The sequence below is a fragment of the Prinia subflava genome, chromosome 16 (genome assembly GCF_021018805.1).
Source record: "Prinia subflava isolate CZ2003 ecotype Zambia chromosome 16, Cam_Psub_1.2, whole genome shotgun sequence".
NCBI lineage: Eukaryota > Metazoa > Chordata > Aves > Passeriformes > Cisticolidae > Prinia > Prinia subflava.
Window position 1 is genome coordinate 12,063,409 of NC_086262.1, and position 15,396 is coordinate 12,078,804.

Genomic DNA, 15,396 nt, shown 5'->3' on the forward strand with positions numbered 1-15,396 from the left:
ACAGGAAAACAAATCCCACCCCTCCCCCAGAACACACAGAGCACAAAGCAGCAACGTGATTCATCACTCTGCTGTCTCCCCACTCTGCTCCAACAGCAGCCTAGGAATGAGCTCCTCAGTGCAATGAGATTGTGAGAACAAACTTTCTCCTGGCTTACCTGCACCACCACGCTGTAGTTGAGCTGGAAGAAGCGAGGAGGGTTGTCATTGACATCAGACACGTGGACATGCACAGGAACATCACTGAACTGGGCAGGGTGGCCGTTGTCTGTGGCTCGAACTGTCAGTGAGTAACTGGGGATCTGGAGGATTTGTAGTTCAAGATTACTTGGAGAAATGGCAGAATGGTGGCTTTTTCACATTGAAATTTTATTCTGCTGCAGCCTGTTGCAACAGAATAAAAATGGCCTCGAAATGCTCGAGGCCATGCATCATGCTCTCAACAGCTTTGCCCTTACCTAAGGCTCTCCATCCATAAATCTCACTCAAAGCTCATTGCTAAACCAAATCAGCCCCACAACAGTTGCAGAGAAGAGAAACAACTTGGCAAAGATGGATGAAACTAAGCTGGGCAAACACCTGTCAGTAGTGGTTTAAGAATCACAGAATCACAGAATAAGCTGAGCTGGAAGGGACCAATCAGGATGAGCTCCTGTCCCTGTGCAGTGCATCCCAAGAATTCCACCATGTGCCCCAGAGTGTTGTCCAAAAGCTTCTGAACTCTGGCAGGCTGAGAGAAGCTGCTGCTCTTTTATGAATGAGCGATGGTCCAGGTGCCCTTTCTCCTCTCCACACCTGTTTTCTCTAATGCAGAGAAGCAGAACCCAATTATGTTGGTTTCCACAACCAACATTTCCAATATTGGTTGGGGCTGACTCTCACCCAGGCAGCCTGAAGCACCAGTGGGGAAGACCAAAACTCAGAGCTGTGGAAGGTGTCCCTGCCCATGGAAGGGGGTGGAAGTAGATGATCCTCAAAGTCCCTTCCAATCCAAACCATTCTGTGATTCTATACTGCCTTTCCCAAAGCCCAGCCCTCCTACTACAGTATCTGTGAGTCTAGAAAAAAAATTACTGCCTTGTCTTCTAAAATATAATGAGAAAATAATTCAGAAAACAGGAGGTAGTTGAGTAAGCTGTTCTCCCTCAGTCTTTTGGGACACATCTGTTTCAGCCTTCCCATTCTCATTTTCCTGAACTCACCTCCTCCCTGTCCAGATGCTTGGCAATGCTGATCTGCCCATTTTTGGGTTGAATGGCAAAGTGTCCCAGTGGGTTCCCTTCCACGATGGAATATGTGATCTGATTGTTCATTAACCCATCCAAGTCATCAGCTGACACCTGTTGGGAGAGAAAAAAAACAACCTGCTAGGACCCTTGGGCCAAAAAGGACATGCCATGGAGAAAGGGGACCACTTTGTCATTTAAAGGTATTGATTTGAGCTTGTCTCAAATGACGGGGGGGAAAGGAAGGTGGTTCAAGTAAGTGTCATCCAACAGTTTTTTCAAGACAACACAGTTTCCTCAGCTTTCTCCTAGTCCCTTTCCTGACTTTACCACCCCTGTGATGGTAACAGGCTGGGCAGGGAACTCCACATCACCTTGGGCTCTGCTATTTTGCCAGAGAAACCTCTACCTTCCTCAGGTCACAAGGGCATTGTCCTTTTTCAGGCATTTTTGTTTCTTTGGGATGTTCTCAAAGTTCCTGAGCCCACCCTTCATTTTCTCTTAAAGGTATCTTATGAGGCAGAATGTTCTCCATGTCTATGGAGCCTCAGGAATTCTGCCAATCATCCTTTTTTAAAGCCATGCTTTAATCTTAGATGCTGAACGTCACAAGCCCACTGAGGCCGCTGTGTCCAAGGAAAAGCGAAGTGCACAGGAGGAGTGAATATTGCATAGCACAAATAAAGAAGAGGCAAAGACAGCTGGCCTGGTTCAGCCATACCGTGAGGATGACCTCTCCAATGGCAGCATCCTCCCGAATGTCAGTGAAGTAGGGGTCTTGGATGAACTCTGGTGCGTGGTCATTAATGTCAGTTATGTTGATCACCACCATGGTCACATCACTGAGGGAGGCTGAGCCCTTCCTCGTGCCCTCGATGGACAGGTAATACTCATGACTCGCTTCAAAGTCCAGGCTCCCATTGATGTATAAGGCACCTACGTTGGCAGATGGGGAGGAAAAGACAGAAAATACTTTGAACGAAAGGCACGTGAGATTTCTTGGAATACTGCAGATATGCCAAGGCAACTGCCAAACTGCCAGCTGCAACAGTGTAGTTGACCTAACCTTGACCACCTTGGTGTGGAAGAATTAGCAAGAGCCTTGTGACCAGAGAGGATGAGGATGTTACAGCCAAGGGCAGAAGGCCAAGGGCTTGTTTCAGGGAGTTAACACTGGCCTTCTGATAACAGCTCTTATCAAATCACTGTGCAAACAGAATAGGGCTTTATTTGGCTGGTAATCATGGCTCAACACCTGCCCATGGTTAGGGTACTATTATCCATGTTCATTGAGTGCTACTCAATAAAGCTGCCTGTTACTCTGGGCTGCAGGTTCCTCATGAGATCTTGATGGAAACACTTTTTAAATGAAACCACTTTCCCCTGCATTTTGAAGTGGGAAAGTTTCCTCATCCTGTTCTCCATATATCCCTCATTCACATAGACCTGTCTCAGGTCTCAGACACATAGAAGGAATCTTTCCATTAATTTCAGTAAGATTTGGATCACTCCTTAAGTGTCTTGGATGGCAAAATTTGAAGTAGAAAAGAAGACTGTATTCCCTACCCTTGTTCTGGGTAAAGACAGATGTGAGCAGGAGTGGGAGCCAAATGGAGAAGAACCAGAGAAGATGCACACAAAGGCAGCCTTTGATGTTGGATCAGCCTGGACCTGCTTGGGCACAAGATCATTTTACCTGTGTTTGAGTTGAGCTGAAATTTCCCGTGGTCATTGCCGTTCACAATTTCATACTTGATCTCTGTGTTTTCTGCATTGTCCCTCGTCAGGGCTGACAAGTTGAGGACCTCGGTACCCACAGCCACGTCTTCTTTTACCATGGCCACATACTCAGGGGCCAGGAAAACAGGCAGGTACTCATTGAGATCCACAACAGAGACAGTGACAGTGCCGAGGGAAGAGAGGGGCTCCGGGGTGCCCCGGTCGGTGGCACAGACTGTCAGCTCAAAGGCTGAGTGCTGGGAATCCTTCAGAGGCTTTTCCAGGCGGATCACCCCTGTGGTTTCCTCGATTGAGAAGTGTCCATTGGCAGAGTCAGGCAGAGAATAGACCACCTCAGCGTTGAGACCTGGAAGGGTAATGGACAGGCTGCAGTAATTCATGGGTAGGGATGCTGCTGGGTTTGTTTATAATGCATTATTTATAATGCATTAGGACTATAATGACCTTCAATTCCCAGGGAAAATGGAGGCTGTATAACATCATATGAACATTGAGTGTGCCCCTGCCCATCTGCAGGTTCAGTCATCTGGTCACCCTCACCATTACCCACCAGTGCCAGCTGTCTGCATTTACTAGTGTTCCCCATTTTTAACTACCTTGTTTTCAAATGTAATTTCTCTTAGTATCTGCTTCCAAAGAAGATAAATATGATCTTGCTTCTCTAAATTTAGCCTCTGCTGGAGAGGCTTATTGAAAGTTCCTTTCTTAGGAGCCTTACCTATATTTTAGAATCTCTGTGTTTTCAGGAGGACCTCTCCAACCGTATTACTTACCCCACCCATATCTGAAACTGATTTTTTCCTTTATTACACTCATTCTCAGTCCCCACCTTTGAAAAAGTTTCTGTCCAGTTTGGATCCCCATGTCACAGTTTGTGCTGGGTATCACAGCTACAGTTACTGAGCACTTTCTCAAAGAAGGTCTGCATGTTTCTACAGATACAGCGCTCCCAAAAGGGTCACAAAAATGCTGATGCCAGCCCAGTAGTAAAGAACATGTCAGCAATGAGATCCAGGCACATCTTCGCCAAGATTCAATCATCTCAGCCCATTGCTGCAGCACTTCCTTAAGGTTTCAAAGGCTTCTATTCAGAATGAAAGATGAAGTCTACTAACACATAAATCCCATTCTGACTCACCCTCATCGAGGTCCCTGGCAGCAACCACAGCGATGGGTGTCTTTGTTGTGGTGTTATCAAAGACGGCCACGGCGCAGTGGCTGGGGAAGAACCTCGGCGCGTTGTCGTTGGTGTCCTCGACGATCAGCGTCACATCGGCCTGGCACGAACGGCCCCCGCCGTCGGTGGCCTTGGCCACGAGGTGGTACCTGGGCTTCTGCTCACGGTCCAGGGGGGCAGACGTGGTCAGCTCTCCTGTGGGAAAGAGCGGGAGGTGGTCGTGTCTCCAGCAATCACAGCTGTAAGGCCTCAGAGAGGTTCAGCTGTTTTCCTGGGTGAACCGTGGGAGACAATAATTGAGCTAATAGTGGTGGTGTGTCCACGCCACATTGCTCAGGGCTATCCTCGGATCATTGCCAGCCAGGGCCCTGGCAAGGCTTTGCACGGGCAGTCCTGCAAGTTCAGCTGAACTTCATCCAAAGGATGCCATCACGGGGAAGAACTGTTCATAAATAAATTGTGCTTCTCAACCCCACTGCACTGAGCTTTCTGCAATGGAATGAACTCCAAGTGATCTCTAGAATGATTATCAAGTCTGTCTGGGTAAATACTCTGCCCAAGACTTGATAAGAGGTGTTTTGGGATTTAGAACTTGTGTCTTTGGCTCAGGGCAGATACCTGCTGCTCCTTCCTCCTTGAGACCTGGCTGCTAGCAATAGAGTCAGCCCTTCATTTTAACATTTGTAATGAGAGCAAACAGGAGGACATGGAGCTCCCTCTCCTCTAGCTGTGGCCATTCCTTCCTAGCTTGGGACAGCTGGAATGAGCAGCTCCTTGTGCTGAGCCATGCTGGGAGCTTGCATTTCTCGGGGGCGGGTGAGGAAGAGGATAAAAGCATCCCGTTGGCCTGCCCTCACCTGTGTGTGGGCCCAGCCGGAACTCCTCTGCACCGGGGCCGTGCAGGCTGTAGGTGATCTGGGCATTGCTGCCCACGTCTGGGTCGGTCGCTGATATTTTCAAAATGAAAAGACCCGGCCCAGCATCTTCAGAGACTCTCCCAGTGTAGAGTATCTGGACAGAACAGAAGAAATCACTGGCATCTGAGCCATCTCCAAAATACATCCATCCCTTATGAGGGGAGAAGAGACCCACAGAAGCTTCACAGAGCACGATAATCCCCGTGATTTATAAGGGAACACAAAGTGCCTCCCATTCTTGGCTGCTGGGGTGTGGACTGGGACGAGTGAGCTCATTTCACACAAGCCTTTGAATCTCCTTTGGGAAGTAACCACCTCTGTTCGTTCTCACCACGGGTGACGTCCACACCAGCGATCAGCTCTCTACAGCAACAAACCTCTCGATGGGAATCTCCCAGCTTAGCAGGATATAAAACTCAGTAATTTACATGCCCCTTCCCAGGAGGCTTCCTGGCATTGTTTATCTCCAAAAATTACTCTTCATAATGCTTAGGCTCTCACTTGCTGCTGGCAAACATGCTTGGAGGCTAGATTTAATATTCTTGCTTGACATGCAGCTTAATTAAAATTGTTAAGCATAATCAAAGCAACAGGATTGTGTGAGAAGAATTATGACAAGCCAAACCCTTTAACATGCTCTGCCTGTTCTTTCTTCTTTTCTATTGTGTTCTTTCCCTCCCAGGACCTCGCTTTTTGCCCCTGATGTCCCAGAACAGATGTCTTACCTGGCCACACTCAGGGCTGTTGTCATTGATATCCAGTACAAAAATTTCAACTTCGGTGGTAGCCTGAAATTTCCCGTCAGAGGCCATAACCTTGAGGAGATATTTCTCTGTTTCTTCTCTGTCCAGAGGCTTCTTGGAAGAAATTGTCCATTCACCCTCAATTTGATCAACTGTGAACTGTCCCAGTACGTCTCCTTCTAAAAGTGGGCAGGAAGCAAGTTAAAAAAAGGCATTTACTAAGTGCTGAAAGTCGGAAGTGATAAGGAAAGGGAATATAGGTGTGTCCACTGATAGTTTCTTAGGAGACCTGAAGGACCTGGATGCTCAGACGTCTTTTCCAACCAAAATTACTCCATGACTCTCTGACACTGGTGATGCAGAGGGCACGGGTGGTGCACCCAGCAGGTGAGGAACTTCTGGTCAACCTCACTGCACAGCTGGGAAATAACCTGAACATTTTAGTTATTCCCTGTCTGCACATTACAATGGGAGAAGGAAACAACTGATTGCAGAAAAGTCAGTGATGTTCTGCAGATGTGCATATTTGTTGCCTCAAAACCACACTGTCTCACCTTCCCTAAGACTATCAGTCTTTCCTGGTGCATGTTCCTAAAGGGATCTGAGAATTGTAAATACCCTGCAGAAGTGGTTTGGATCTTACTGTTATGGTACCATGTACAGTTGTACTTCCTCTTAACCTACACAGGTATATAACACATAGCTTTACTTTCTGGGGCTACTTTTTGTTTCTGTAAGAGCCAAAGGATAAGCGACAGGTAAACCCAGACTAGGCAGGCTCTCTGGTCCACCAGATTCTTGCTGCTCCTACTGTTACATTTGTTGGATTTTAAATGGGCTGGATGCTGCCACTGGAGAATCCCTCTCTCCTGGGAAGGAGCTGGTGTTCTCTGCTGACCCAGGAGGAAGCAGTTCAGGCAGTGGGAGTCAGTGAAGAGAGCTGGCTGTGGAATCTGGTTGTGTTGGACTCCGAAGGGTCTAGCACAGTGGGATAAATTAAATTCACTCCCTTTCTGCTTTCATTTGTGCTGCAGTAATGAGGCTGTGGAGGCACAATGACAACTGTACTAGCTCTTGTGCTGTGAAACACCAGCCCATGCCCAGATGTAGTTTCTGTGCATTTGAAAATAATGTGGACAGGGGGAAGCTGGGCTCTGTGTTCACCTAATCCTCCCTTTTGCTGCATTTCATGTTTATTTGTACAGTTTGAGCTGTGATTGTACATGCAGAGCAGAAAGCACAAGGTGTTCACCCCGACATAAGTGTGCATTCTCTCAGGTTTAACGTTCTTGGAAGTTACTACTACCTTTAAGATGGCAGAAATGTGAATACATAATGGATTAAATCTTTCCTCCCAAAGGCTTGCAAATACCTAGGCATGCCATAAACCAAATGAAAGTACCAGCATTCCTCCCCTGTTTTGGATGGTTACAATAATAGATAACAGGCTGCAGCATGATCTGGCCTAATGTTTTGACCCTGAAGGGTCCTTGTTTGAGTCTGAACAAACATTTTAATTTGAAGTATCTACTCCAGGTCTTAGAAAGACCCTTTAGGGTCAAAAAATACTGTAAGAGCAAGCTTCTACTTGTGCAGATGCACAACAAACATTCCAGTGTAACTTTTTTATTTTACAGTGGTGGTTAATTTTAGTTGGCACATGTGATGTTTCAGGGATGCAAGAATAATTTTTAGTATTTCTTGTTAGCTAAAACCTTTACTAAGATTGACATGACAGTCTGAAATATCCCCAGTACAGAGTGACTAACTGCAGCCTTGTTATTAAGCCAGCCTACAAGTGGTTTTGTAGGAAACACATTTAATACCAAAAAGTTATATACAGTTATTAAAAAACACAGACAGGCTATAGGTTTGTGTGTGATGTGTGAACTGACCGCAGTGCTGCCAGGAGAAAAGCTGGGTAAAGAACTTAAATACAGATCACAGTATCTGTGTGAGAAAAATCTTCCTTCCTGCTGTACTGCCTCTCCTGTCCTTCCAATAGATATTACAATTACACTGTCTTAATTATTCCTCTGTTAAGAAAGTGTAATTAAATATTTCTACAGTACAGTGTAATTATTTATATGTATCTTATTTATTTATTTATTCCCAGAGAACTAGGACAATTCAGTGGTGAGACAGTTATTTTAATGATCATTCCACCCACTGCAGTTACTGAAGGGTTTTGTGTTCTCCAGATTTGAATCCAGCCCACGACAGAGCTCAGCCTCCATCTATGATGGCACATCCATCATCCACATACTCCATCTACTGACAGTTCTGTCAGTACGACACTATTTCTGTACTAATAATCTGTAAGGCAAGGTATCAAACCCCCACTTTGAAGAGACAACACTCTCTTCTTGCCCACTGGAGGTGCACAGTAGGAGGAACTCACCCGTGATGTAGCACGTGACGCGCCGGTTCTGCTCGGAGATGTCGGCGTCGACGGTGCTCAGGGTGACCACGACCTGCCCCGGCTCCGCGTTCTCAATGACCGACCCCTTGTAGAAATCCGAGGTGAACTGCGGGGCGTTGTCGTTCTCGTCAGAGACAGTGACCTCTACCAGGGTTTGGGAAGAGAGCTGGACCTTCCTGCCGTGGTCAGTGGCCACCACGTAGAAGCGATAGATCTCCTGGTCCTCACAGTCCAGTTCCTTCAGTGTGGTGATCCACCCGCTCTCGCCGTCGATGGTGAAGAGCCCGCGGACGTTGCTGGATTCTGATTCCAGGCTGTAGGTCACCTGCCCATCACTTCCCATGTCCTGGTCATTCGCTGTCACTTGAATGACTGTGGTTCCTGAAGGCATGTTCTCCATGACAAAAGCTCTGTAGGGATCTGCCTCAAAAACGGGTCTGTTGTCATTCACATCCTGCACTTGGATATTCACAGAGACCAGAGACACCAGCTCAGTCTCCAGATGAGAGCAGTGAGCCATGACATCAACCTGGTACCACTTGGTGGTCTCATGATCCATAGGTTTTTTGATCTTCAAAGCCCCTGTTTGTTCGTCCACTGTGAACACCTCATCCTTGTTACTTTCCGTAGTGGTTCCCTTCACCAAGCTGTATATAATGGGATCCTCTGCAAAAGCTTTGACTGACCCTATTTCTGACCCCTCTGGAAGATCCTCAGATGCAGAGAATGTATAAAGGGGCTCAGAAAACCTTGGCAATGTCACCTCCCTGGGGACAATCTGGAGATTCACTGGAACAAGGGAGTTCCAGTGAGGCGGTCGGCCATCTTCAGCTTTCACCTTGAAGTTAAAGGCTCTGTTTTCTAAACCAATAAGGCTTTCCTTGACCTTAACAACCCCAGTGGCAGCATTGATCTCCACAAGGTCTTCTGCCACATCTTCCACAGAATCAACAGAATAAATGACATCTGCATTTGCACCTTCATCAGCATCGTAAGCCAGTACCTGGATGACAGGGGAGCCTTTGCTGACATTGGACTGGATGGACAGTGTGTATTCAGAGGCTTTGAACAGAGGTGGGTTGTCATTCTCATCTGTAAGGATTATTTTGACAGTGCAGAAGGCCACCTTCCCACCCCCATCCTTGGCCATGACTTTAATGGCAATGACCCTCTCTGTGGAATTTTCCCTGTCCAGTTTTTGCAGTGTGGCAATACAGCCTTTATTGTCTATGGAGAACTTCTCATGGGCAAGTTTATTTATGATGGTGTAGTCTATGGTGCCATATGGGCCACCATCTGGGTCAATAGCCAGCAGCTCGATCACTTTGGTTCCTATCTCAGCATTTTCTGCCAGCTCTGCCTCATACACATTCTGCTGAAAAGAGGGGCTGTATTTGTTGGCGTTTGTGGTGTTGATATACACAGGCACAGTGCTCTTGAAAACTCCATCTGAAGCAGAAACTCTGAGATTGTAAGATGGCTCCAAGTCCTTTTTGCAGCGGTTGAACATGGATATTATCCCAGAAGTGCTGTTGATGGCAAAATGCCTGTTGTCATTACCCGAGAGGATCACGTATTCCAGCCGGGTGGTGTCTCCACTGTCGGGGTCCAGGGCCTGGACTTTGATCACGATGTGCCCACACGTAGCCATTTCACTGACCTTGGCTTCATACTGGAGCTGGCTGAACTCAGGGGGATTGTCATTGATGTCTGTCACATCTACGATCACCAGGGCATCGCTACTGAGTGGAGGCACCCCATGATCTGCAGCTCTGACTTTCATGCGGAACTGTTGATTCGTTTCATAATCCAGTGCTTGAGCTGTTGTTATTTGCCCTGTGCTGGCATCAATATTAAAGAACTTGGCAGCATCTGAACCATCATCCATGATCTGATAGGAGACCACTTTGTTTCTGCCCGAATCTTTATCAGAGGCAAAGAGCTGGACAACAGGGGTCTGTGGTGGCAAACTCTCTGAGACAGAGGCTGTGTAAATGATCTGAGAAAATACGGGAGGGTTGTCATTAATGTCCTCTACCTCCACCTCTACTCTGGCTTCTGAGAAGGAGCCAAGTGCTGTGTCTGTGGCTCTAACAGTGAATGTGTGCTTTGTCTCTAGCTCATAGTCCAGCTGCCCTGTGACAGTGAGGACACCAGTTTTGAAGTCGGTGTTGAAGAGTTTCAGGGAATCTTCTTCCACAATGTTGTAGATGAGGCGCAAGCCCTCAGGGCTGCGGGCCTGGATGTGGAGGATAGACGTGTATGGGGGGACGTTTTCTGGCACCTTCACTCGGTAGTACAAACTTTGGAACAGAGGGTTGGATCTGTTCCTCACACTGATCACGACCTCCTCTTCAGCGTGCAGGGGAGGCTCTCCTTTATCCTTAGCAATGACCCGGAGGTTGTATTTATTTAAAGCTTGATAATCAAGAGGCCTCTTAAGGGAGATATCTCCTCGGTAAGGGTCAATCCAAAAGTATTTGTATTCCTCTGCAAATGAGTAGGTGACAGCTCCATTATCCCCTATGTCATTGTCTGTTGCTGACACCTGGAAAAGGACATCCCCTGGCTCTGTGCCATCCTGCACCGAGGCGTAGTATGGCACATTCTCAAACTGTGGGGGGTTGTCGTTGGCATCCTCTACATAAACTCTGACTGTGGCTTGGGACACTCTTGGTGGCTTCCTGTTGTCCTTCACTTCCACAGCTACCTCATGCATGTCTTGCACTTCGCGGTCAAATTTCACACCCTTGGTCTGAAGAACTCCAGAGGCTTGGATCATTTTGAACCTTTCCTTTTCATTCAAAAGTGAATAGAAAAGGGGTTCATTTAGCTGATACCCTTTGACCCCAAGGATGATTAGAGTCTTCTCATCCGTAGAGTTCTCCATCACAGTTGCTGTATATACGTCTTGATCAAATTTCAAGCTGGTACCTTGTGCCCGAGTTAAATTTAACTTAACCAGAGCAGTACTCTTATATAAGCCATCACCAGCTCTGACTGTGAGCTCTCGGTAGCTTCTCAGGCCAGTAGTGTTAAGAATGGAGATGAGGCCTGTTAGTGGATGGATATGGAAAGCATTATCAAGGTTCCCTTCCACGATGCTGTAGGTCACCTCCGAATCTGCATCTTTTGCCTGCACTGACAAAAGCTCCATCCCTGGGTGGGCAGGTAGCAGAACAGAAATGTCATAAGTGTCTCTGAGAAAGACTGGAGGTGAATCATTGACATCTTTAACGTGGATTGTGACCTTGGCAGGCTTGGATGCGAACAAGCTGGGAGTTCCACTGTCGTGCACATGTACACTGAAGTGGAAAACTGGGGTGAGCTCATAGTCTATATCAGCACGACTGGTCAGCGTCCCTGTGCTGGGATCCACTGTGAAATATTTCAGTGCCTCTGGTTCCAAAATCTCGTAGACTAGCAAAGCATTGGAGTCTTGATCAGCATCTGTTGCACAGGTCACGAGGGGAGCATTGCTTTCATCCAGAACCATGCTTTGTGATGGGGCATTCTCCATGATCCAGCCAACGAAGGAAGGCTTAACAAAGACAGGCACATTGTCATTCTCATCTATGACATAGATGAGCACCACAGCATCCATAAATGCTCCAGCCATGTTGGTACCACGGACTTTCAACTGGTAAAAAGACACCTGCTCAAAATCTAAGCTCTTCTGAGTGGAAATAAGGCCTGACTGATAGTTCATAGAGAACACTCCATCTCCATTTCCGTCTTTTATTTCATAGCTGACTGGTGACAAGCTTGTGGCTGAAACCTGGATCAGAGGAGAGCCAACAGCAGTGGATTCACTGATCTCTGTGATGTATTCAGCCTCTGGAAATTTTGGAGGGGTTCGATCCGAGGGTCTAATGTGGACATGTACTGTAGCAGAATCTTTAAGCTGAGGAAACCCCTGATCTTCTGCCTTTACAATAAGAGTAAATCGCTCCTGCCTGGATGGGTCCAGTTTCTGGGCAACTGTAACAATTCCAGAATATGGGTCAATGCTAAAGAAGCCTTCCCCATTACCTGCAAGAAGAGAAATTACAGAGTGAAGAATGCAGACACCTTAGTGGTCTTTGTTTTCTGAAACTCTTTTTCATAGAGTCCCCTGACAGCAGACCTGATTAACATCTGTTTCTTTTACTGGGAGAAATTAATTAATTTATAAATAATTTTAAGAACAATGAACCCATTGAGATCTGTGAGCTAACATTTGAATCAATCAAAATGTAAATTGGTGATAAACACCCTTCTAATTTAAGCATATTTAGTGGTGGCAGAGCATGTGCTTGAAGCTTTTGCCTCGTGTGCAGAACATGGTAGCACAGACAGTACTAGTTCCTTCAAGCCCTGTCATGCTTGTAATTACCAATACTTCAGGAGCAATTAAATTCCTCAGTCCTTGATCTAAATTGCAATGAGAAAGATGGAGCAAAGGATGGCTTGTCTCCTGCGAAGAGTTTACAGGCTAAAGAGGCTGTGTGGCACAGACATAAATACTCAAGTTTTAACCTTTATAGTGAATGATAAAATATTTGCCCACTGACCATGAATGACTCAAAACCACCACCAGTCAATGCTGAGAGGGTTCTCACCATTCCTTGAGGATGTGCTTCTTGGTAGAAATAGTGGAATGATGATGACTCCTGTGGGAATTGGGAGTACTTCTGCCTAACAACTGAATAGTTCCCATGGACAAAGAGGAGCAGATTTTAGGTTGTTCTAACCTGTCCAGTCAAATTTTTCTTAGACCAGTGACTCAACATTAAGCTGTCTTCTTAAGGAAAGATGCTAATATTCTATAATATGAAAATTACTAATCACTCTGGATTTTTTCTGGGTAGGAAGAAAATCACATTTTAGAACCGTACAGCCATTTGCTGCTCTTTGCAACAGCTAGAGAAAGCTGGTCAAGTGGCCACCAGTTAGAGCATGGTAGTGCAGGTATGATCATAACCTAAATTGTCTTGTTGCTTGGCTCTCACCTGCCTGAAGGGAGTAGAGGATTTCAGCATTAGCTCCCTGGTCCTGATCAAGGGCTCTGACTTGTATGACCTCTGTGCCCACCACTGCCGAGTCCAGCACTTCTGCTTCATAATGGATGCTGCTGAACTGGGGAGGGTGAAGGTTGCAGCTGTCCACGTGGATGATGACTCGGACAAAGTTCCTCTTGATGGGGACCTCCTGGTCCCGTACCTGAATGGCAGAGAGGGAGCAGAACTGTCACACCCAGGACAAGCCAGTCTCGCCTGCACCATCTTCCAAGCAGCTCGTCAGCACTCTTTCCAGAGGTGGGTGTTTTGCAATGGTACCAACCCCTTGGCTGGGAATGAGCCTGGAAGTTTCAGCACCAAAGCTCAGCCTTGGATTTGAAACCAAACATTAACTATTACACATTGTACTTTCTTTTACAAGAATCCAGTGGCCCTCCAAAGAAGCTGGTTAGAGGAATGCAGGGTGCTAAATACATTTAGGCATATAGTAAAGGTTAACACCCTGCTTTCCTCTTCCCTATTGTTCCAGACAAATCCTCCCTCAAAGGCTAGAACCACTTTAATTTCTCCAGTGACCCATATATGCCAGCCAAGCTGGTGGACTCAGCAGGGCTTGGTTAGGACTCACCATCACTGTGAGGGTGTGCTGAGGCATGGGCTGGGAACTGAAGCCTTCTGCTGTTGTGAGGGCTCCATTGCCTGGATCCAGCTGGAAAAGTCTCGTGCTCTTGGGGTCCACACTGCCATGGATGGTGTAGATGAGCCCCTTTCCTTTGTCCTTGTCTGTTGCACTGACTCGGAGGATTTCTCTCCCTGAGGGGGTATCTTCAGGAATCCTCACCTCATAGTGGCTCTCAAGAAACTGGGGACGGTGCTGGTTGATGTCAATCACGTGGATGAATGCCTGTGGGGGAGACAGCACAGTGAGGGAAACAACTGGACATGTAAAACCTCATCTACCAATCCTTGGGTGCTGACATACTCTGAGTGCCATAACCATCACAGTTTTCCAGCTCTTGGAGCTTTGCCATCCATGATGACTGGGAGCCCTTTTGTCCTTCGTCCCAAAGAACTCCTGCTGTGCCTTCCCCTTCTGTGTTTTTCAGTTTGCTTCCTCTCCTTTTTCAAAGTCTCTCCAGTCTGGCAAGGCATTCAGAGGGAACGTGCCTGCACTTGGCACATGGGGAAACAATCACAGCCTGCCACGGAAAGCAGCAGCAGCTCAGCCGTGGTGCCAGCTTTGCTGCTGGCTGGTGCCTACACAGCAACCCCCATTATTTACTCAACAGAAAGCTGACAGAAGGGGGTGTATGGTAAAAGAAGGGAGGGGCTGGCCTATCTCAAGAGCAGCAAATGTGGGAAGAAATAAAATTTCTGTTTACCCTTTTAAGCCAAGTTTTCCTCTCTGCATTTAACAGCACACTGGCAATCCTGAATCCTGCTGGAGAAGTCACTGTTTTCTCCTGTGTGGTCTCCTAGCCTGGCTGTCCTGACTCTCCTACTGATGTGCTTCTTGCATCTTAGGAAATCCCAACCAAGTCTTATATTTGCTTCCTTTAGCAAACCTGAGCATGCCATAGGGATTTTAGCAGGTTTCTTGACATCTGCTAGAGGCTTTGAGTGCCAAAATAAACGTAGGGATGAGATGCAAGGTGGCAGGTAATGCACACTAGGCAAGGTGGGGCTTTGTTTGTTTATTTGGAACAATACTTGAAGGTAGTTGAGACAAGTGGCCATCGTTAGCATCACGTTTCACAGGAATGGTGGAGTTCCTCACTCATCATCCCCCACAGTGAATTTCCCATGATAAGCATTACTGACAGGTGACTCATCCTAGGGCTTCCTGTGCATCGAGGGCTGGATTTTTGGCTGCTTATGTGTGGAGAGAATGACTAGTGAAAGATCATACCCTGAACACTCCTCCACAGGGTAGGCAAAGATGGGCAAAATCTCACCATTTCATCTCAGGGACATGCCTGAGAGTGAAATGCCTCCTTTTACCAGCACTTACTTTATATGTGGCACCTCAGAGCACACAGAGCATCTCTGCAATTGCCCCACTCACTCCCTGGGCCTGACCTCACCTCTTGCAGATGGATTTGTGCTGGCTGTACCTGGGCTAGCATACCCCCGAACACCCCTTGACATGGGAACAATGGGAACACAGACCA

At 46.9% G+C, this 15,396-nt stretch overlaps 1 protein-coding gene across 1 annotated transcript in view; it reads right to left on the minus strand.

Moving 5' to 3' along the window:
- The window catches only part of FAT2 (FAT atypical cadherin 2), a 44,539-nt gene that overhangs the window by 13,728 nt on the left and 15,415 nt on the right, over positions 1-15,396 (minus strand). Inside the window, exons 7-16 of the mRNA XM_063413375.1 lie at positions 13,854-14,129; positions 13,217-13,427; positions 8,205-12,257; positions 5,786-5,982; positions 5,001-5,154; positions 4,105-4,338; positions 2,923-3,312; positions 1,948-2,162; positions 1,203-1,340; positions 159-302 (exon numbers count right to left, since the gene is read on the minus strand). Coding sequence (XP_063269445.1) covers positions 159-302; positions 1,203-1,340; positions 1,948-2,162; positions 2,923-3,312; positions 4,105-4,338; positions 5,001-5,154; positions 5,786-5,982; positions 8,205-12,257; positions 13,217-13,427; positions 13,854-14,129 — 6,012 coding nt within the window. The remainder of the gene's footprint in view (positions 1-158; positions 303-1,202; positions 1,341-1,947; positions 2,163-2,922; positions 3,313-4,104; positions 4,339-5,000; positions 5,155-5,785; positions 5,983-8,204; positions 12,258-13,216; positions 13,428-13,853; positions 14,130-15,396) is intronic.